This window comes from Sander lucioperca, chromosome 10 (assembly GCF_008315115.2).
Source record: "Sander lucioperca isolate FBNREF2018 chromosome 10, SLUC_FBN_1.2, whole genome shotgun sequence".
NCBI classification, from domain to species: domain Eukaryota; kingdom Metazoa; phylum Chordata; class Actinopteri; order Perciformes; family Percidae; genus Sander; species Sander lucioperca.
In genome coordinates, this window is record NC_050182.1 from 33,634,787 (window position 1) to 33,659,230 (window position 24,444).

Below are 24,444 nucleotides of genomic sequence, written 5' to 3' on the forward strand. Positions count from 1 at the left end.
AGACTCTTCTCAGGGCACTTGGCAGGTAACACTGTTAGTGCCTGGCACTCAGTTATAAACACAAAAAGTGACAGAAATAGAAGTGTAACGAACATAGACTGTAAAAAATAATAGACGTGATGTCACCCAGTGATTTGTGGACTGCTGTTTTGAAGCCAGCAGTTTGCATTAATTGGCCGCCGCCATCTTGGTATTTTGGAGCCGGAATTGACCATATTTGGACAATAGGGTGGAGCTGGGGAGGATGACGCGGCCAAGCCAGTGTTGGTTGTGGTTACAATCGCGCTGCGCTAAGCTAAATGCTAAAGAGAGAAAAATCGCTGATTTATCAAACTTTCTTTTAAAATACCAGCTAGCTAGCAATCTAGCGCTAGCTTTGGTTGGCAAGGTGCTACTGAACACTGAACAAGACATTTTTAGGCGACCAAGATGTTCCAATTAACTTTGATGAAGTGAAAACACACAGCGAAAGGGTCAAAGTTAAAGACAAAAAGATGGACTCACAAACAAGTTCACAGCTATTTTAATGTACACATGGCCATGGTTAGCACTGCTAAGCCTCTGTTATCATTGACAGGTCAGCGTATAGCCACGCCCCCAAACCATCCCCTGCTTTATCTTCTATAATAATTTACTAAATGAACATCATGCTGTATAGAAGAAGAATTGAAACTAGCGATTGAGACCATAAACTTGTTAGAAAACTGTTTACCGAGGTAATAAATCAAGTGAGAAGTAGGGTCAATTTCCTATAGACTTCTATAGAAACTGACTTCTTTTCGGAGCCAGTGGAGTTGCCCTTTGCTGGAAATGAGAATGAATGCAGGTTTAAGGCACTTTCACATCAGTTTCACTTTTCATCTCCTGAATTCGCTGCTAGGGAACAGATCAAATATGGGTTAAAAAAAGTTACTAAAATTGTCAAACACAGGTGTCGGGGTAGGCACCTACCAACAACTATTCAAGAAAAAGGTTTAAGCCGTATTACTTAAATTAATTCTTGTCCACAGAGTTTTGCTCATAAGACATAAGATAATTAGAAAAGATGGAATCCGTCTCTGAAATACTAGACAATACATTTTAGGTCAGACAGATATTTCTAGGTTTCAGGTTTCACATCAATCAACTGCTACCAAACATCAAGCACATTCGTTGGGACGCTTTTCAAATTTACATGATTTGGCATTTTCTAACTCAGCTGCTAAGGATTAACGAGAGACTGTGAAGTCATTTAGTGTTTTATATAGGTCTTCAGTGATTTCTCCTTTGAGTGGATTCGAGCCGTTAAGTTGTCTGTCCTCATACAACCCCTCCATCAGGAGAAGTAGAGACTAGCAGATAGATAGATAGATAGATATATAGATAGTGTGTTGAGTCAGTGGAAGCGTGAGAGAGACAGAGACAGTGTCAGTTAAAATGAGAGAGAGAGAAATTGCCCTTGTGCTCTGCTTTAGATTCCGCTCACGTTCTGCTCTGTCCCCAGACGTTAAAAGTGTGTCCATAGTTTGGGCGACCGGGGGGAGTGATTGGAAATGTCAGCTGACAACAGCACTTTTCACTGACACTCTGAGAACTGGCACAGAGACAGAGAGAGAGGGGTAGACTGAGGGACAGGGGCAAAGAGAAAGAGAGAGAGAGAAGGATGGAGGGAGGAAATGAGGAGGATGACAGAATATGAAAAGAGAGGATGGTGCTGGTAGGCGGGTTAGCACACACAAAAAAAGCCACGCTTGGTAACAATAAGGATGAGGACGACATTGAGCTAAAAGTGTGTATGTGTGTGTGTGTGTGTGTGTGTGTGTGTGTGTGTGTGTGTGTGTCAAGGGACTGTCCTTCTGTTATTCATGGTAACTATGTGCATGAATAAAATGCCTGTGTGTGTGTTTGTTTGCGCGCATGTCACATCAGTGAGTGACAGGAAACTGCTATTCAGTGTATTTCTGAAACCCGCAGAGAGTTAGAAAGCCAAGGCAAAGACTGCTGCCCAACAGCACACACAGGCCCCCCTCCCCCACTGACCTTTCCTAAATGTTACTGGCCACTTGGCAAACTGACTGGGCCTCTAATGAAACTTTTATTGGCCCCCATTTTTCACCCTGTTTCTCCAGAACGCCTCCAGGGCTAAGCTGAAATACAACAGGCTTGAACTGCAGCTGACATGCAGAAGGGCAAGGTATGGTGTGAGTGTGTGTGTGTGTGTGTGTATGTGTGTGCGTGCGTGCGTGCGTGCGTGCGTGCGTGCGTGCGTGCGTGCGTGCGTGTGCTATAGTCTTCACATTTCATTTTAATCCACCTTTTTATTTATTCCAAAATCAGATCAACTAGAAATGCTGATGAGACATGGAAAGCCTTTACCTGCTGAATATTTAGCTCAATATATCATTCTCCAGTTACATTTGATAATATCAGATAATAGCTGAAGGCAAACAGGACCCTCTCTGGAAGAGCTGGTTTATCATTTGCATCATTCACCCATATATTAACAGAAAGATCAGATACGCTTCACATACATGCTCACACCCTTTGGTGTAATAACAAGGTTTCAATCAAGTATTTAAGTATTCCTAAGTTATTTAAAGGTCATTTAATGCAAATTACTGAAAATAATAATCCAGTTGGGTAAAATGTGTTAATACTGTATTAAGACAATTTTAGTTAAAGATCCATTCCAAGTTACATTTTTTTATAATCATACCACAGAAAAAGCTCACATTTATCTAAATCCTCTTTGTATCCAAAATGACGGGAAACAACAAAATCCATCAGAGAAATGACTATACTTTGCTATTTTTATCTTTCTAATTCTATTTTAAATCTTTCAAACTCCATCTGTTGAGGGAGATCAAGGGAAATGACTGAAAGCAGCAGAGTGGACCTTGTGGTGAGACTGTTTCTGTCTTCCAAGGTGAACTTTCAAACTCAATGTTTTTAGTATTTAAACAGAGAGCAGTCGGGCATTTACAATACAAACTGTGTATAACAATTGCTGCTGCCAAAGCACCTTACCTATCAGAACTTTTTCAAACGTAACCTAGCTGCTGGTGGATAGTGATGAGCCTTCATCAGCCCTACTACAAATCTTGGAGATCAGTTGTAATAAAGCTTCATATTTTAAATTGTGCTGTATCACTTGGTAGCATTGACTATTAAGTCTAGCTTTACTACTTCTTCTGGAATGAGTGGATATGTCCTATATGTAATATAGTCTTTAAACAGTACATTTCCAAAACCGGTGGCATATATGTTAAAGACCAGTGTTGGTCAAGTTACTTCCAAAATGTAATACATTATAGATTACTAGTTACTTCATTTGAGAGTAATTCGTTATATTACAATATTACTGTCTCTGAATTGTAATGCTTTACACTACTTTTGCATTACTTTTGAGTTACTTTCACAAAAATAACAGCGGAAGTTTGACTTGGCAGGTAGCTTGTGAATTTCACCACTGGATCAATAAAGTCTCATCTTTATCTACTTTAATACATCATTGATTATTTATAATATTTTGTATAATTAATATGAATATGCAAATTAACTAAAGCTATAAAAATAGAGAAGTAAAACGTACAATAGGCAAGTAGGAGAAAATGAAAATACTCTAATAATTAAAAGTACCTTACAGTTGTATTGAAGTACGGCATAGTTACTTTCCACGGCTGATAAAATGCAATGATCTGTCAGCAGCTCGGACACACTGCTGTCCGCGCTGATGTAACGTCACCTGTTGGGACACAGAGGTTGTCTGTACCGTCTCTGGTTCTGGCTCTGACCACGGGAACAGTGACGGGACAGCTTGCTTAAACGCAGCATAATAACTCCTGAAAATAATGTCCATCTCGCAAATGTATCTGTCTCTACAGTCATCTCAACCATCGAATACAGCAACAGGAAATAATACTCACTTTCCTGTGAAGAAATGTTTTGCAGTGTTGGTGAATTCTTAAAAAAACTAAACTAAACTAACTAAAACAAAAGTAATGCGTTAAATTACAGCAAAAAGGAATACATTACTGTAATTGCTTTACTTTTGAAACGCGTTACTCCCAACACTGTTAAAGACTGATGGGATTACATCTTCTGCTGATGGATAAAAGGATGCATGTGTCTGTCCTTGTGCAGTGTGTGTGTGTGCCGATGACCCAGTGCAGAAGGGAGCGGATGGGTTAGGCCCAGCTGGGTTGTGTTTTTTCCTCTGAGGAAGCACAGGGGGATTTGGGCAGAAAGGTCAAGAGCAAACTGTTGATACTCATTATAAGCTGCTTTTGGACTCACGCAAAACGAATTACCACAAGCTAAACTGAACAGAGCAGGAATGAACTGAGCTCAGCTGCACTGAAGGATGCATAATTATGCAGCGTGAGGACATGGTCAGATTAAGCTGAACAGAACAGAACAGAACAGAACAGAACAGAACAGAATAGAATAGAATAGAATAGAATAGAACTCACGGCTGGCAGAGTTTGATGAGGTCCTGGTCGGTGGTGGCAGGCGGCAGGCCTCTGATGTACAGGTTGGTCTTACTAAGCTGCTCCACTAGCCCTCCTCCATGACCTCCTCCTCCACCACCACCTCCTCCTCCTGTGGTGCCAGGGCTGGGCGGAGCCATGGGTGGAGGGGGAGGAGCATAGGACTGCTGCAGAGATGGAAAGAGAAAAAGAGGGAGGTCACAACATAATATATATATATATATATATATTCTATTTATATAAAAATGTATTTAGTTTTGAAATATATTTTTCTAGCCTTGTATTGTTTTAGCCATTTTTTGTGCCACAATAATTACCGATTTAAAAATGCTAAAAAAAAAATGATTTCTGCCCCTCAAGTCCTAACCTGACGCGCCACGTGGTTTGTTGCACAGAACCATCTAAGAAGCCTTCATTGGAAACTGTTTGAAAAAGGGCAGGCACTTTCCAGAAATACCTGGCAGATGATTGGATGAACCATCTGTCTATCACATCCGCAATTGTTGTTTTGTTGCTGCCGTCACACACACCTACAGTAAACTACGCCCGTAGCTGCCAGTAGCTCCTCACCAGACGCTGTTTGGTTTGGTGCCAAGATGGATTTTCATGTGATATGTGATATTGCGAGATTCCAGCTGCCGTGCACGGTAACCTCAGTCCTACCCATCAAACACAACATCATCTTTCTACTGAACTCACATCCTTGTGAATAATCTCTTCCTGCATCAAGTCCCACACCAATACATTGATTCAACAGGAAGCACATCAAATTAAGGAAGCAGGATGTGTGTAATTAGTAGTGCTCATTATGATCATGGTACCAAGTTTTACTATGGGTGCCTGTGTCAATAACGATAACAAGCTGTGCTGCATCTAAGTAATTTCTCCAGCTTTGATGACAATGCAATAAACATCCCTATTCAGGCAGTGTCAACATCATGATTGGAGTGACCTGCAGTAAGTTACAGGGTTTTTTGTGTTATGGAACAGGAAATTTCTCAAGCCACTGGCAGCTTTGTTAAAGATAAAGAGGTTAACACGGTGTCGGTGGACAGAAGGCTCTGAGCGTATGTCCTGTCGCTGGTGAGTGTATTTAATTTAAAAGTTGCATCAGCTGTCTTGACAGGTCTTTCAGTCTAAAACTGAATCTTAAAAATGTGATCATTTAACTTGTTCTTTAGTATCCAAGCAGAGTTGGATCAAAACAATAAAAGGAAATCATCTGGAGTCAAATGACATTTTCTTGATACCAGTAATCTTGCTACTTCAATGTACTGTCAACAATTTCTTGAAACCACAGAATACTACATTGGGCACATTAACTGTGCTCTAAGAAGTTTCTGTCAAGCATCCTGTTATGGGTGCACAAACCAGGCCATTCAGTGTTTAATCCAGGCCATGGCCCTTTATCAACCCTAACTTACTCAAACGTTTCCTATCGGCCTCCACGGTCCAATTACACAGCTCAGTGCTGACTAAATGACTTAATAAGATGACCATTTCTGGCAGGGAAGAAGGGCAGTGTGAGGATTAATGAGTGTTTGGATGATGGGATCAAAGTGCACACTCACCCTTGCCTGCCCGCTGCCTTAGGCAAACTATTAGGTTAAGTTTGGAGGAAGTAAACAAGCCTAATGGCTCATTTGACAACAGCGTTCAAAACACTCTTACTGCCTCCTTAATGTTGGGAGCAAAACACTGTCTCAACATAGAAATCTAGTCTCAGCATTGGTCTCACTGTAGGGAACTGGATGGAATGAGTTTGAGATCCTGCTGCAGTTCGAGATGATCTTCAGGCCAGTTCCACTGTGTGCCACAATGACAAGTGAGCGAGACAGGGAGAGAGAGTTGAGGCAAGGGAGAGGGACAGGTGAGAGAAGAAGTGTGTGCGTTTGGATGTATACTGTATTTGGCGGATGTATGTGCATGTGCATTGCAATTGCCAGTGAGCGTGTGTGAGCTTTTGTCTGTGTGAGACAGTGTTTGTGATAATGACAGGTTGCTACCACACAGCAATGTAGAGCCTGAGCCAGCTCTGATATTAATCCATTACCTGTACTTCCCTCGATTCCTGACACACACACACACACACACACACACACACACACACACGCGCGCACACACACACACACACACACACACACACACACACACACACACACACACAGACAGACAGACTGCGCTAACAGGATTCACCACATGTACAGCAGATATGCAGCAGTAAAAGGAGATGGTGCCTGTGGAGTAGTGTCACTTACAGGTCAGTGCCTTACACTAACAGCCCAGAATGAGCCTACACTTCAACAAAAACATGACAAAGTGCAGAGATGAAAAAAGGCTACACTGGATAATACTTCATTTTAATGGCTGTGACAAATATGACTCTGCAAGTGAGTCCTAAAACCCTTACATTTGCAGTCTGGTGTTTTTTTCAAGAATATGTCCCAATACTGTGTTTACTGAGAACATTTTGTTTTGTAGGTATTTGGTCGTAAACCAAGGTATTGGACACATTCAAAGTTTGACCTTATGATAATACTAAATGAAAAGTTAATGGAACCACAAAGGTATTAAATTTAGTCCTGAGGGGGAACATGAAAGTCTGTGCCATTAAATTTGTAATGGCAATCCATTAAAAAGTTGTTGAAATATTTAATTAAAAACCAAAACATGTCCACCTGCTGGTGGTCCTAGAGGAAAAGTCAGAGGATCACCAAAGTCATTAAAATGCATAAGCAATCCATTCAATAGGTAATACACTACAACCCAAAAGAAAATCGACCTCGCTCTATCACCAGAGTCAGTGGGGTTCATCCTCTGGGGACCACTAATGGCCAATAATGTGCACATTCATGGGCCTCAGAGGACCATGCCTAGTGCCATGCTGCTTGCGTTTCTAAAACATCAACATCAATGTGTTGATATCATTACTGTAAAAGTGAGAAGAAAAGGTTAACTCTGATATCCTGAAGCTGTATTATTATTAAAGACAGCTTTTTAGTTGCTAGAAAACAGACACACTGAGCAAAGCATCATACTCCAAATTCCTCCAGAGGAGCTGCTCAGGGCCCAGCAGTGTGTGGTTTGTACTGAGAGGTGCGTGTACGTGTTTGCATGTGGTGCCTGTGATCCTGATAATGAAAACCTTGCTGCTTCAAAGCCTGAACTATTTCGATATAAGCCTTTTAACAATAGGTTTGTTTACCGACCACCTCTGAAAGATAACATGGATAAATGTTTGATGGGAAGTATCAGATACAAATAAAAGACCCCAGGCTGAAATCTGAAATAGAAATATCACCGGAATAAAAGCTTTAACGTCTTTAAGATAAGACACGTTGCACACATGTCGGCACATGCAATATGCGCAAGCAAACATAAACAAACTGGCAGCATTTATTCACACACTCAGTGTCAGCCTTATCTATGCACATTATTTTCATTCCACCATGATTTGGAGCAGAAAAGAGCCTTTCTTCACTCACACATACACACACACTCAGATGTCCAGGTATGCACAAATGTACAACTCCCCTTCCTCTCATTTGCTGACACAACACACACGCACACACACACACCTGATCAAAGGCCTTGCCCAGGAAACCTCTTTCAGCCAATTTGTGCAGCTGTCAGGATCGGGCCGATAGTGAGCTGTGTATGTAATGTGTCAGAGACTGTGATAGCGAAATCCTTTGAAACATTAAAATCTCTCTCTCTCTCTCTCTCTCTCTCTCTCTCTCTCTCTCTCTGGCAACCGCGCATTCTCCTCTCCTCCTATCTCGCTCACTGTCAAATTCAGCTCCACCTCGCTCAATCTCTTGCTCTTTTCACCTCTATCCTTCCACTTGCCATATACGTCTCCCTCCCTTCTCTCTTTCTCCCAGTTTCTCTCTTTTAAGGATTACTCTGTAGTTGGAGTGTGTGGACTGAAGGCTGCCTCTCAGCTGGTATTGTTGACACACTAAGTACAGTGGAGAAGCTCTCGCAGTGGGAAAAAGGCTCAGAGGCAGCAACACAAACTGTCACACAAAGCAAACACAGTCACCGGCTTTTCATAGATTTCACGCATGGCTGAGCCTGCGAGCAACACACCACAAAACATTGCTGCACGGTGTCATATATGCACATGCTGCTGACTACCTAATGAGTTTGTCTGGATAGTAAAATGCAATGCAAACTATTTCAGTTACTTCTTCTCAAGATACTAAAAACATATAAAGCACATGATAAGGATTGCAATAAGGTACAATGCAGCTATTCCGGAAGGTCGTGGTGGCTCAACACCATCCTAAGACACTTAACCCTTTGTGTTGTCTTCCATTCGACCATGTACATGTTGTCCTGAAATTCAACACTTCTTCTGACGTTTTCGTCTCTTTTATCGACACTTTTGTCTCTTTTTTCCAATGTTTTTGGCTCTTTTTTTGACGTTTAACGCTTCTTTTCACTACCATGTATAAACACCACTAACACCAACTTTGTACCAGTTTTACATTTACTACATTTTTGGAATTCATGGTCAATAAACCTCATTTATAGGAAATTATACCTAATTCTTGAGTTAAAAAAGCAGAAATTATGAATTATTTAGAATCATATTAAATGAAGGATAATTACAGAAGGGTATATGTCAGCGTTCAGTCTGGTTTTGAATTTTTTCTTTTTTTTCAAATGCATTTTTTTTAAATTTATAAAACCCCCAAAAGTCAATGAAAGTAGAGATCCTATCTTTTGTTGTACTTGCGAAGCGCGATGTATGGAATCATCCATGTTATTTTTGGGTAATTTAAATTATTATTTCTGATATAGACATTTTGAAAAACGGGGCTAATTTGACCCGAAGACAACACAAGGGTTAATGTTGTTTTTGTCTTTAATAGATACCGTTATTGACTCCAACAACTATTCAATCTATATTTCTTTGAAACAACTGCTTTTTTTCTTTCTTGTCTCATGTTGCGTCTTTGGGAAATATGTGGTTCAAAAGGGATTGTGTTGTAGTGTCTACTTGAATGGCTAGTTAGTAAACTACTGTAGCTGGCTAGCTAACCAATACCATGTTAGCCAGCCAGGGCCATGCTAGAGCTCACCAATCACAATAGCTCTCTGAGCTGCTTTCTGTTGTCTCTGTACTGGCCCGTTTACTCACCTGCCATTTTTCTTTCAGGATTGTACATCATTTCAAAAAGAGGAGGGTTAAATAAAAGTTAATGGTGGTCTATTTTGTACTTTTCTGTTCTCCGTTTACTCAACACTGTCAAAATGGCTTGCTATTGGTTAAATTTATCCAAAATTTAACCTGACGCAAACAGTTTGTGCAGATGTTCATTGCACACGTGAGCCTTTTTTTTCACAAAATTGGCCGTTTTAAATGCTGATGCGACCGGGCCTGTACTATCTACCACCCGTTTGTCATTCAGCCCATTCTGTGAATGCTGCCCTTCCTCTCTACCGATCCACTTTATTCAGGGCTAGGTTGGAACACATAAAACACACTAGTGACACACACACACACACACACACACACACACACACACACTCAGATACTGTATCTGCATCTAAACTCACATCTATGCACACACACTTGTCTATAGATAGCCCTCTTGTCCCTAAAGAGTTCTCTACTTTCCAAACAATGAGCTTCTCAAAATGGGTTTCAACTAACCCCCAACACACACTCACATACAACCACAACTCAGTTCTTTCCATAGTTCCCGTAAAAGTACATTGACCTTGCTAAGGTCAGGTTTCCCCTGCTATTTTTAGCAGAAACAATTTTTGTTACTGCATGCTGAGGCTCTGAGTGTGCCAGTGTGTTGCTGTTGTATCTGTTCACATTTATCTTTGTTTGAGCAAGACAGAGATGCAGATATAAAAGTGTGTAAGACAGGTATATGGCTTGGGAGATTACAGTAACAGCCAACAATGAATCTGAAGCTGCTATAACTCCACTATACATTTAACAAGGCTCATCTCTGACAATATGCTCCTCCATGTGCATTTAATATGATGCAACACCTTTTTTCTTATTCCCATGGGCATGTGCGCGGAGACATTAACAAGGATCAATCTTAGCTGTATTAAGCGTTAGTCCATTATAGATGAAGGGATTGAAAGACTCACTAAGTGATGGTAGAAAGGAAGGAGAGTAGAGGAAAAGAAGTCCCAGAGAGGGGTGAACTTTGGGTGAAAGGAAGCAAGAAAGGGCTAAAGAAATGGGAGAGAGGCGGTGAAAGAGAAGGCGGCAAGGAAAAGAGTAGGGAGAGGGTAAAGGAGGGATGGCTGATGATGAGAACTGAGTGAGAAAGGATAAGAGGAAAGAGGATGGGACAATGGAGAAAGGAAAGAGGGGGACATGTGAGAGCGGGTTGTTCCAGCCTTTTCGGATGCTTCCTGAAACACAGAGGAAAGAATGCGAATGCGGGCTATTTTTGGGTCCAGCGCTGAGATTCTCTCTTACTCTCTGTGCCTCTAAACACAGCAGCGGAAGGGTTTAAGGAAGAGCTTATGAATACATTGGAATGGAAACATGGCTCCCAATATACCATCCCAGTTTAGAGATTAAAGCAGCTAAATTAAGCCTTGGCTACCGCTTCTGTCGGAAACCTTAAAAAGGCAACAAATCATCTTTTCAGGAATTGAATGCCAAACTTGTCGTGTCCAGGCCTTGTCTGACTGGACGATGTGGCCGCAGGGTGTTGCAATCACCAAACGTAAAATAAATACTTTATATGATTAAAATAAAGGAAGGAAACATGGCATATTTACGTTAGTGGAAGCAGAGGAGGCCACAGCAAGTTCAGTTAATGCTGTGTGCAAGTATAATTAGCCTTCTTGGAGACAAGCCTAATGATATTCAATACAGGATACGTACAGGTTTCCAAGTATCAAGTTGAGGAATGTGTAGGCTAGAGGTATAGCCTGTGATTAGTCTGGAGAGTAAATTATATGTGTGGGGAAATCACATCTGAGGGTTATTTAATAAAACCATTTCAAAGTCCAGTTCCAGGAGTTGCTTAGAATTTCAGAAAAAAGGATTTGCAGTTCTTTAAGTTTGTCCTTACATAAAGTGCACTGATAATCAAGTCTCTGCATGTTTCATTAATGTTTTTAAGGACTTATCTTCATGCCAGCTACAGTAACATACCTCAACAAATATGCAGTTGAAATACATGACAAATATGAGTCGTTGTAATTGGGGTTATTTGTCAACGGACAAAAAATATACCACACCAACCACTTTATTTTACAAGTGTAATACTAGCTTTAACAATACCCCTGAGCCATAATTATTGTAATTTCAGGCTGTTTAAGTTTTTCAGGACCTGGACCAGAAAAAAGTGGATATCATGTTTTACCAGGGTGTCTGCAAGTTTCATCAGCCTCGATTTTAGATCATGGTAAGGTCAATCAGAATAGAAAAAAGATCACTTTAATTAGAAATGAAGAAAGTTGACCAATCAGAATATAGTCCGCATGACCTATTTCATTGCCCATCAGACAAATTGTGCAACAGGAATCTGCAACATTTGTGAAATGTCAATGTAAATCAGTATCTGTAACTGCATACACACTGGAACAGATGTATAAAAAAAATACAGCTGGGAAAATCTTTTACATTAAAATGTTTCCTTTCGGTCACATACTGTAACGTCAGTCTGTCAGTGCTGAGTTATTCTGAAAAGAAAGTCTTTGACGCTGCATTTTAGAACTAGCAGTGCGATGAAGCCACTTCCACTAACCCTGATCACTCATTCTGCTGTGCTATGCTTTCTGCTGTTAATCTATCCGCCATTACATTTCATGTGCTTCAACTTTCTGTCTCTCTAGTCTTCTTGTTTATCTCTCACCTCTCCCCTGATTTCCTCTCCCCTCTCGTCCCTCTCCCAGCCCCCTTCCCAAAACGACTCCCCCCGTTGTTTCTCTCTGTCTCCTCAGAAGATCAGGTCGTCTAGGTTGCTTCCCAGTGGAACGCCGTGTTACAACCCTCTACGTCTCTATCTCTCTTAACATCAGCAACAAAAGCATCAACAACACTTGGGCTGTCATAAACAAGTTGCACAAACATCCCAGGGGGACATCCAGTTTGGGCTTGTTGCTGAGTGACCTGGTGGGAGATAAGGAGATGATGGAGAGGCTGCGGTGACGTTGCTGAACTCTCAGTGAATTCCTGTGGCTGTGTTTATGAGAAGGTCAGAGAGAGGGGAGGTGATGGCTATGTGTGAGCTTACAGGCAAGCTGTTTAACTTACAGTAAGATAGATTTGAATCTGACTTAGGCTGCACTTAGGGCTCTTATTCTTGGGGTCAAGGCTGTGCATGTATGTGTGTGCGTGTGTGTGTGTGTGTGTGTGTGTGTGTGGGGGGGGGGGGGGGGTCGAGCAACTGTGTCTATATTTGGGTATATTCTTTTGGTTTATTTGTTCACATAATGTGGTTGGTGAAGTTGGTACAATTCATCTTCATGTTTTTGTATCTTTGGTCAAAGCGCAGTCCATTCAAAAAGCACACAGCAAGAAGAGGCTGGTTGAAGACGGCGAGGATGCAGGAGACTGGAGTTTACCTGCAGTCACAGATGTGCAAGTGATGCTCGCATTTTATTAGCTGTAACCAAGATTTTTCTCCAAACTTACTTCCAAAAGTGTTTAACAATAGTTGCTAACCCTAACCGTTTTTTATCCGCTATAACTACAATCTTTTCCCAACCTTAACCATATCAAATTTGCCATAGATGGTTTCCACAGATATTGTAAAAATTGCGAATTTAAAAGACTTTAGCAATGGACAGAAAAAAAACTGAACATAATCCAGGGATTTGCAAAATGGTCCAATTATGATATTCTTATCTGGAGATGTGTTGGTCCACCAGTGTACCCTTAAACTTGGAGATGTGGATGTTAAGGAAATTTCCATGCTCTGCTATTAGATCTGAAGCAGACATTTATGAAAATAGACGTTCACTGCTGCTACTAGCTAAAATTGAATAAATGTAGTGGATTCATTTTGGGAGTGTGCAAAATATACCTGGCCAAGACAGTGCTTCCAAAAAAGAGCAACACAAAAAGCCTTAGTCCATGCATAACGGCACATCTCCTAAAAATACAACCACCTAGTAATATCCAGTTTTTTCAGTTTAAATGTCTTTACTGGCATGACGGCCAAGTACGGATTCTACTTATTTTTCCTAACACTTAAAGACAAGTAAGTCTACCTATGCACATATCTCAATATATGTACTACATGCTGGCTCAGATTCAAGTGTCTGGTAAGCTACGTGCATACGTGCTGCCTTTGCTGTCTCAAACACTCACAGTAACTAACAAATCTACCTACGCTAAAGCAGCTGACCTTGCACTCTTTCTAAAAAAAAACACCCTTTCTTTCCAATAAAAAACATTGCACTGCATTATACTTCAAAACACATTGCAATGATTTTTTTCTTCACCTCTCTGAGTATATTCCAAAAAAAAAAAAAAAAAAAAAATCAAATGCTACATTCTTCTTTTTTAATTGCATGACCTCTATTACAAAAATGGGGGGATGCATATTGAAGAGGAGCTTTCCACAAAGCTCTTTTATTATGTATATTTATGCAAATTACACATTAGTTTATTCAAGAAAGTCTCTCTCGCTCCTCCTCTCATTGGCCCCTGGTCAGTGTTTCAACCCTGCAGTATGCATGATGAGCGGCAGCAGACGGGTTTTCTGATTGGTTCTATACAGACCTATGTGCAAGGGGAAAGTATGGAGGTTTTGTTCTTCTACGATGACTCCCCTCAAAGTTTAAACTGAAAGAATGTTAAATATTAAGTTTCAATAGCTCCACTTCTTTGTCACTGCTAATGAACTCTGGATGTCTCCTTATTAGGTGAACTGTATATTCCTACCTGCCACTCATCAACCAGCAGTGCTTCTATCCCTCTTTATCTTATCATCTCCTCCCTGCATATTAATAATATCTCCCTGCCCTCTCATGTCCCTCACCTCTTCACTGTTCCAGTCAAACATTTTGCTTTTCTCCTCCTACATAACTTCATCTTTTGTCTTCAACTTTCTCCTCCTCTCCATTCCTCAGCCACCGGCAGCCTCTGCCCTGTCTTCTTTTTGTTTTTCCATCATCTTTTTTCCTCTCGTCTCATCTTCCTCGTACTCACACTCCTCCTATCTGCTGCCCCCCTCTCTTCCAACACCGTGCAGGAGATTAAAATATGAGGAAACAATCAAGCTCTGGCTCATTAGCATATGAACAGGGGGCCGACAGGCAACTGCAGAGACGACAACAGAGCCCTGGAAATCCACCGCAGAGCTTTTTTTTAATCCCAGGAATGACTTTTTAGCGTATTTTGTTGAATGAGACAGAACAATCCTCTGCCAGTCCTTTCAGCCAGTCAAATTAACATCAGAATAAGAGGGCATTGGAATAAGACAGAATGCTTATATAGCGTCAGGTCAAAGAATGGAGACTATAGAATAAGAGTGCAGACAGAATAATGTTTCTCCACGGCAACAATGAGAAGCTGAAAAGATAGAGCTGCCATGTGTGTGTCTGTGTGTGTGGGTGTGCGCACTTGTGTGTTGGGTTCATCTTCTCACAGCAAAAATGAGAAGCTGAAAAGATAGTAATTGGCAGGTGTGTGTGTGTGTGTGTGTGTGTGTGTGTGTGTGTGTGTGTGTGTGTGTGTGTGTGTGTGTGTGTGTGAGCTTGCATGTTAAGGGGGGTATATTCTCATTAGCGAATCAATTAAAATGTCTCTAGCGTAGCAACATCATAGGTCGTGACATACAGTATATTATGTGGGCATACAAGGCAACAGAAATGGGAGATGGCAACGTTTCACATTACTGGAAGAGGCAGCTAAGAAATAATGTTGGTGAATAGATTCTGAGTTATGAAAGTGTGTTGCAGAGGTGGACGTTCTAGAAAAGCACAGTAGGGTCACTGCCATGTATATTACCTAACATCGGTTAACATTGCTGTTCAAATATATTGTGAACCAGGATAAACCACTTGAAATGAACCATCACATTTTCAAGGTGGTACTTTAACACCCACACACAAACAAATACAAGAAAAGAAAAAGAAGAAATGCCCTTCAACATTACTTAGTAGACCACTAAAAAAACATTACTTTAGATACACCGGTCAGTTATAACAAGACGAAGAGTCTACAGCTATGTTAGCAGCTCTTTGAGACTGTACTTGGCACAGCGGTGCTTTGAGCTAAGCGCTAACGTCAGCATGCTAACATGCTCCCAATGGCAGTATTAACCTCAAGACAAGTAGCAGAGATAACCATGTTCACAATCTTAGTTTGGCGTGTTAGCATGCTACATTTTGATAATTAGCACTAAACATAAAGAAGGGCAACAGCTGACACATAAAAAAAACAAATGAAATGTAATGAATGAAAACAGTTGAGCAGCTAGAAAATAGCTAGCGAACTCAAGAAAAACTACTGTACTTAATTAGCTACCTGGCTACTAGCTACCACGGCTAAAGTAGCCTATTAGCTTTGATTATGAGGAAAAAATAAAATATGACTATAAAGTATAAACCTACATCCCTCTGAACTCTTGGGAATTATTCAATTCTTGTACATTTTAAGCTGAGAATTAGGAAATGTATAAGTACACAACCATCTCCCTACAATTATAGGATGTGTGCTGGCACTTAACAACAGGACACAGCTGTACTGTAAAACAAATCCAAGGTTGATGTATTCGACCAATAATCATTGTTGATGGAAATCACATGAAAACACTGTAAACAAGAACTCCTGTTTAAGATAGTCTAACTGAGCTATGATAGCGAACAGAGATATGTGATGGTGCAGTAGGTGTCTGGGTACTTTGGGGCTTGCAGGTAATTTCACTCGTAAGTGAAGCAGTGTTGCAGTCAATGCACCACTACAACTATATACAGTCTCGTCTAATGTAGTAACAAGGTTCAATATGCCTCTCTCCTCCAGATCGACCAGGTCTGATTTAAACACACTTATCTTTGCCTTGTCTACTCTCAGGGTCATTCATTATTACTCTGCTTCCTTCCCTCACTGTGTCCCTCTTTCCTTCCTGTTTCTCTCTCTTCTCTAATTAAATTCCTTCATCAAATCTGAGAGAAGGAAATATTCAGGGGAAGAGAGAAGAAGAGGGAGGGGTAGAGGGATGGAGGGAGGAGGAGAGGAAGAGTGTAAGAACATATTGAGTGGGATCATCCAAGGCCTGCTGACTGAGATCAGATGATGACCTGAGGATATCTACAGGGAAAATCCATAAAAGGGCATCGCAGCAAAAGGTAGAGCAAAGTCAAATCATTATGTTTTTTATTTCTCAGGTGGAAGATTAAACATAAACATCTAAGAAAAATGTGACAATGCATTACACAGCTAGCCAGTACAGAGAGGCAAAGTGAAGTATCAGACACACATGATACGAGTCAGGCATACACACTCGGTACCTTCATTCAGAAATGCACCTCCACTGTATGCACTTTGCTGTTGAAATGAAACTCACAATTTATATTCTGTGCACTGTGTTCCAACAGCATGTTAATAGAGTCAACTGCCAAAACAAATTACATCTGGATTATGACGAGCCACTGGACCAATATAATATAGTGAGGGGATGCCACACCATTTTCCACAGGAAATTCCATTTGCTGGAATACTGAATGACAGCATGAAGTAACCCCGGTGTTAAATACATTTAGGCCTTGAAACCATTTTAACTCTCACTCCTCTTTTGTCCCTGTAAAAGATGGTACACAGCAGCCCACATTTATAATTCAGAATCCAGTATTGAACCATTCAGCAAATAAAAAAAGAGACATGGTTCGCCCATTAAAAAAAAAACAATAGCTGAACAGTGAGAGCAGCAGTCGACGTATTCACCGATCATTACCGAGAGAGTGTGTGCGCTTGGATTGATTTAAAGCCCGCCTGATCAAATTACCTGGAAAAGGTTAAAAGTATCCATTACTGGCTAACATGCATTTGCTATTGAACACGGGGGGAAAATGAGGAATGCAGCTGCATAGAGCTACAATCAAGCCCAACTATATCCTGGAGGCATAAATATACCAAAGTATTCAGTGAGGGAAAACACATCTTGAAAGAGAAATATCACCGTTAACAGACGCAAGTTAGAGAGAGGCAAACAGGCAGAAATCGTTCTCGAATATGCTTTGCTGAGAGAACACATTCCTATCTTTGCCGTTCCTTTTCGTTTAGCCAGGTGAGAAGATGAAGGTTTAGATTTGGAATTGCAAGTTAAGGGACACTCAAAATATACAACCAGACTTGTTTTTTTTCCGTTTAAATTCTAAAATACAAGAGTGAAATATCAAAACATTTCAAATCCATAATCTTTCAGAAATTGTACAAGGGTCACTAGAATAAAAACAGAAACAAGTACAGGCAAAGAAAGAGAAGACGTGAGGGAAGGGAGGCCAGTTTGAGGAAAGTGGAGGAAGGTTAAAGAGGAGATGAGAAGAGCACAGCACAGCAGAGGAAGGAGAAAAGGCCACCAGAGAGGTCACTTCTGCTGTTAATAATTTATCCTTTAAAAAACAGTCTGAGGCATTAATTGGTGCTGTGGCTTAATCCTGAAGCACACATACACACACACACACCTCAGGGAGCCTCTTAGCAGCTGTGCTCCAGCTAAATTGGCTACAGTGTAGTGACGGCAGCATTGACTTCCCTCCAGGTATAACACAGTCAGCCAAAACAGCAATAGCAGGCCTGGCAACCCCGTCTCATGAATCTGGGCGTGACACTTCTCAGCTTCTATCTGTCTCACGCTCGCTGTCACGCTCTGAAAGCAAATCTTACGGCAAATCAAAGCGACAAGATGTTAGTCCCCTCGTACGGTTGTTAGCTAGATAAACACTCGGCTCACTTCAGTTGTAATCTGCATTTATTTGAGGAAGACCTTATGTGCAGCATCAGGGGCTTCGCATGATTTGCATTAAAGTCATTCATTTGATGATTTAAGGCTTGACTTAACAGGTCGTGAATTAAATTTGCCTTTTCAGGACTCAAGGCTTTACTACAGTTTGAATAATCAAGAAATAATATGAAGGGCAAGTCATTATTGCCATGTAATGGTGTCATAATCACAAATGTTTTTTTTTAAATTTATTACAGTAAAAGCCTGTTTATGTATAGAAGCTTTATCTGTGCCACTATAAATTAAGCCCTTTTGTAGTTTAAAATCTCCGCAGGTATTAATAGGGAAAATAAGAATGTTCTTCTCATTCTTTGAAAAAAAAGACAACTTGCATCTTGTGTACTAGTGTGTATGGAATAATATTAGTGTAAGCACAGTGCATTTTTTAGCTACAGAAAAACATCCAGTGCATGCCTCCGTGTGCAGATGTCTAAACTGCTTTAGTTGTGTCTAAGAAGTCAGCTAATTGTATTGGTCTGCATGTGAATCCTGTAAGATGCCTCTTAAGGTTTCACACCAAAAAGACGGCTGACCGTCGGCAGAAAAGCCAGTCGGACTGTTCAGTCGGGTCCCTGAGGTCCAAAAAGTGCCTCAGAACACACCGAAGAGATGCTGACTTGAGCATACGCTCTGCGCGTGCGCGAAACATAATACGTCTCCATAGCAGCAGGCGGCGCTGCTCTGTATTGTTTCCATTAACAGTCTGATTGTTTCCCAGAAAATGAAAACCGGCAGCTGATTGGACGAACACGTCACGTGGTTCTTTTTTCTCCGGAAATTCACAGCCAGACTGTCGTGGCGGCTTGTTCAGAATACAATCTCATATTGTACTAAAATAGTTCACCAAAACGTGTTTCTGAAAACATTTTAAGCGAGAAATAGGCCGTGCAGTTGCTGAATCTGTCTTCATTTCAGATTGACAAAGGTCCGTTTAAAAGATTTTCGTCAGATTTTGAGCGGCTCATCCGCTCGCCATTTCTGGGCGAGTCCCGGCTGCCCTGTCTCCCGACTGAACATGTCGGGTCGGCCCAAACGAAGGCCGACGGCACAGGACACACCAAAAACAAACTCGAGTCACCGACCTCGCCAGACGGTCCGACGGCCGATTATCGGCTTGGTGTGCTCCTCTCTTAAGGTAAGGTGCTAGCACCTTGGGGTGATCAACCAAGGGATGTAAAGCTAAAAGGAAAAGAATTGAGGCCAGCATCTTCTTCTTGGTTTGTATGTTTCTGATGCTGTCATTCATTGCCGGTAAACATCCTTGATTTGTCGGACAAACTAAAAACGGAATCCACAATAAATGTCACGCAAAGTATTTAACATTTATCCTTTCCAACATTGCCTTCACTAAGTGCCGTCCAGCTCAAGGCACTCTGGCGGCATCATATCTGTGCCTAAAGGTTGATGAGCACATAAACTGCTCCCATATCCTATCCTCACATATCAGCTCTGTTGGTGAGATAAGCACCTTAACCCTCAGCTGATCCAAAGGGAAACCCTGCTAACTGTATCATATCGCGACTCATGCGCCGATACTCTACCTTTATATAAAATACCGACAACGTTATCTTCACCTGTTCAATTGACTTTACCAGATAGTACTCAACTTTCCTGCTTTTATTACAGCTATGTGAACTAACCACAGCCACTTGCCTTGTTTATGGACTCACGGTGGTGCAAATGGATATTTGGCTTTATTTTAAATGAACGGAAAACACGGATGTATGAAACTGCCAAATAAATTAATTTACATAATAATCGAAGGTGCTGGAATGCCGTTCCGGATGGTTCTGGCCCACTTTAACCCCTGCACATACACCTCTCAGTTAAAATAACGATTTTATTGACTGTCACCTGCGTCCGCACTCATACATTAATCTGTAACATGGCAGTTGATGTCATGTTAAATCTATGAATCATATCTAATAATAGTCCATTTTCTTTATTCCAAATGCCGTATGCGGCTATTGTGGTTTGCCAATAACCTCCGAAGTGTCATCTCAGAGTCTATATTATTGTGAACTGCATTTCCACCTTGAGAATTAGATTTCCAACGTGAGATAAAAACTAGACCAGGAGTTTTTGCAGTCCAAAATCACCCAGACAGGGAGGTTATCAGCCAGACCCGGGCACCATGAGAATACATAGTGTCTCCCAAATCCTATTGTACCATGAAATGTCACAGCACATTAGCTACAAGAGGGATTACTCTTCTTTTAAAGTAAAAGAGGGAGGGAAGGAGCCATTGAATGAAGATAGAGAGACAGAGACAGGAGAAGGTTATACACAGGGAGCCTATGGGAAATGGATATGTATGCAAACACATGCTGGTGCATACTGGTAAATGTGGGGTGAATATAAAATACTGATGCTCTGTAATCTGTAATTGCATGTGTATCATCCTTGCTAACTATTCTCCCCCCCCCCCCGGCTTTTCCTTCTCTCCTCTGTTCCCATTCTTCCTCCCTTATTCCCTTCCTCTCTCCTTTTTTGTGCCACTGGTCATCATGATAATCTCTAGATCTTGATTTGGCTACGCTTATGAATTATATTCACACACACACACACACACACACACACACACACACACACACACACACACACAGCTTATCTATGGCTGGGAAGTTGAGCTCGGTTGGCAGACTGAAACCAACAGCTTGTGGATGTACTTTGGAAGAAAGCAAGAGTCTGCCTCCTTTGCTTTGTCTCTGTTTTGCCTCTCCACTTTAGTCAGTCCATTTTCCCTTCGGTCTGGGTTTGCCACTCAATCTGTAATTCAGCTGTACTTCCTGTCTCTGATTGACTGTTGTGAAGTCCAGATTGCATGTTTTGAAATCTGTGCGACTGTCTTTCAGCTTTCAGTATGACATGAAGTCTTGTCTGACTACATTTTCTCTCATGATATGTAGTGTATAATTTCATTGTTTAATTTTGACATGCTGCAATCTAGAAATTGAATAAGCTTCCTTGTGCACGAAAACCATAACCACACAATAATGAAAATGTAAAGGACTAACAACCCTAGCGCCCTAGCAATATAGCTCTGATGATATATATTTCAGAGAGAAGGCAAAGGAGTAATTGCGGAGAGCAATTAAAGTGAATACAGCAGAGAATATGATCCAGGGTGGGAAAGTCACATATGGATTTGAAAAACGTTATTTTTTTCAGAGTATTGGAGAGGATTCCTATACCAGGGAGTCAAACATTTCTCCTCTTATAAGCTTATTTCAGAAGTGCTTCATATTTTTCTCTGGCCCCCTTTCTTTTCCTCTCTGCCTTATCTGTGCCGTAGTCCCTCCCCCCTTACTCTGATCCTCTCCTCTATTTCCTCTGTGTCTCCTCTGCTGTTGTGCTTTAACATTTTTGACCTAGCATCCTCTGTGGATGTACAAACCACCACACACCTCCTCCAGACTGTAACCAACACCACCTGGGCTCTGCTCCACTTTAGTGTCTTTTTGGCATTTTTCCACTACAACTCAGCTCGGCCGCGGTGCCCCGTCCTCCTTTTTCTATTTCAGATTTAGTACCGCCTCATGCGTGAGGCGAGCGTGGCTGGTCGTCATAGCGACGCCGCAGGAAACTGCCGCAACCTAACGCGACACACACACACACAGAACGTCGAATGTGTGTTGTTTTTGATTCTCGGCATGTGGCTGTTGCCACAGCCAGAAGACAAATTTTGTTTCAAAAGAAGCTGGAGGCAGCAAAAAAAAAACACAGCTGGCTAAACTATTTAAAAATGGCAGGTTTGTTCCGTCTGTCGCTAGCAATGATGACGCAGTGATTAGTGACGATTCTCTCTGACCAATCAGTAGTCTGCAGGTTTTCACGTCACCTTTTGGTATCGCCTCAGCTCGCTTGGAACCTCAACAGAGGTGATACTAAAAAAAGTACCTGTTAGCAGGTACCATGGACTTTTTTTCATAATGGAAAACCAAAAAAGGCGAGTAGAGTCGAGCCGAGTCGAGCAGGTACCATATAGTGGAAAAACGCCATTTGTGAATGAGTTGGGGGAGATCACAGTGTCATTATGTCATGTTCGTAAGTTAGGCTATGATATGTACTCTCCCTCTTGTCTATACAGTGCGCTGCTGTTCCCACTGCAATGCGTCTGTGACAGCAATACAGCTACATGTATGTGAATGTTTTTATGGTATTATCTGTTGTATGTTCTACTTCCTTATTTTTCAAGTACCTGTCATTTAACTTAACCTCCCCTTAGAGGCAGATTTGTTTCTGGAAAGTACTCAGTCACAGTCACAGTATCCCATAACAAGAGATATCCATTGGTGGAATACATTGACTTTTTGAAAATAATCCTTTGGATTAATTTACTGCAGTGCAATAAGAAGTTTGGTTGCAGTTTCACCTCTGTCTTCTTAGTGTTTAAATCCGCTGTGGTGCTTCTGAGATAATGCAAAACTTAATAATCATCAGTATGATCATTTTAGCATGCACTAATCAAACACTGGTGGCAATGTTAGCTGTTTCAGCATGTAAAATATGTCAGACTGAAGAAAAAAACAGCATCAGATTACATCTGTACTCTTTATATTGTCTATAGAACAAAGACAAATCCGTTATTGTATGCCTTGTATGCAGGTGGGTCTCCCACTGTACTGGCTGAGTGTCACCCACATCATTGATTTCTTCTTGAGAGAGACACGGAGGACTGAAAGAGACCTCTGCTGAGAGGATAATTCTAGGGTTGGTATTGGTAAGAGTGCTACAGTTAGTATTTTCTGTCACAGCGGTGCACTGAAGGCTCCTCCTGTTGTACTCCACTACATCTAATCTAGCAGTTGACAGTTGCTCTGTGTGTGTGTGTGTGTGTGTGTGTGTGTGTGTGTGTGTGTGTGTGTGTGTGTGTGTGTGTGTGTGTGTGTGTGTGTATGTGTGTGTGTGTGTGTGTGTGTGTGATTTTATTACATACAAATACTTGTTGAACATGTTGTCATTCACGCCTGCATGTGTGCATGCATGTGTCTACATATACCTGTAAAATGGTATTTGAGTGTCTTATTTTGATTTTATCAGGATTCATTCAAAGTGTAAAACAATGGGATATTTGTTAAGGAAGAAAGACAGACTTAGCGATAATGGCAGAGAGGACTCAATCAGCAATGTTGTCCATAAAGTACAAATAATGGGATTAGAATAAATAATAAAGCAAAATAACAATGTCCATATATCAGGTACTATCTAACTATCCAACTGCATGAATCTGCTGCTGCTGATCCAGGAGGAACATTTTAAACTATATATATTAAATTGTGTTACAGTATCCATTTGAAAATGAGGCCATGATTAGTGCCTGGCATCTATTAAAACAAATAGAATTCAGGCATTAGAGATGATTTGGGGCAATGGGTCACTTGTTCACATTTTAATATTAATGAATTGTCAATTTCTCTGAAATAAAGGATGAATTTTTTATATATATTTTGGCAGAGGCCAACCCATGTCATAACGCCTCAAAGCGCTGGAAATACACATTTGTGGGAGAAACTAAAAACAACAGTAAGAGAGATAAATGATTTATGATAGATTAAAATTAACAGGAAAAGACTATAAGATTGCAGAATACAGTGATGAAATCTGGTGCAGCTCTGGTGCAGTCATAGGTCAACCTAAAAAGGCAGGACAGCAGGAACACTCAGAAACACCCACAGACACAAATATGCAGAGTCTAAGAACAATGTCAAGCTTTGATAAGAAAGTCTTCTTAATGTACTCTAGTGCTTCGGCATCGATGCCCTGTAGTGCATATCGCATAAGGAGCATCTTCTTAATGAACAAAGTACATTCTAAGTAAGCCTATAAATGCACACCATCAGCTATGCACTATATATACGACTAGACAAGTGAGCATGTGCATACAAGGATGCAAACATACATGCGCAAGGAGACTGCCTCCCAGGGTCTTAATTATTCATACGGGAAGTTAAATCAATGAAATATGCAGTTTGCTGCTGTACCACATGTAGCAGACTAATGTCTCTGTCTCATCCAATGGTTCA

At 41.0% G+C, this 24,444-nt stretch overlaps 1 protein-coding gene across 4 annotated transcripts in view; it reads right to left on the bottom strand.

Moving 5' to 3' along the window:
• LOC116035255 (RNA-binding motif, single-stranded-interacting protein 3-like) overlaps nucleotides 1–24,444 on the bottom strand; it is a 124,120-nt gene that overhangs the window by 84,946 nt on the left and 14,730 nt on the right. For all 4 annotated transcript variants that reach the window (XM_031278249.2, XM_031278251.2, XM_031278250.2 and 1 more), the window contains exon 2: nucleotides 4,452–4,636. In XM_031278249.2, the coding sequence (XP_031134109.1) occupies nucleotides 4,452–4,636 (185 nt within the window). The remainder of the gene's footprint in view (nucleotides 1–4,451; nucleotides 4,637–24,444) is intronic.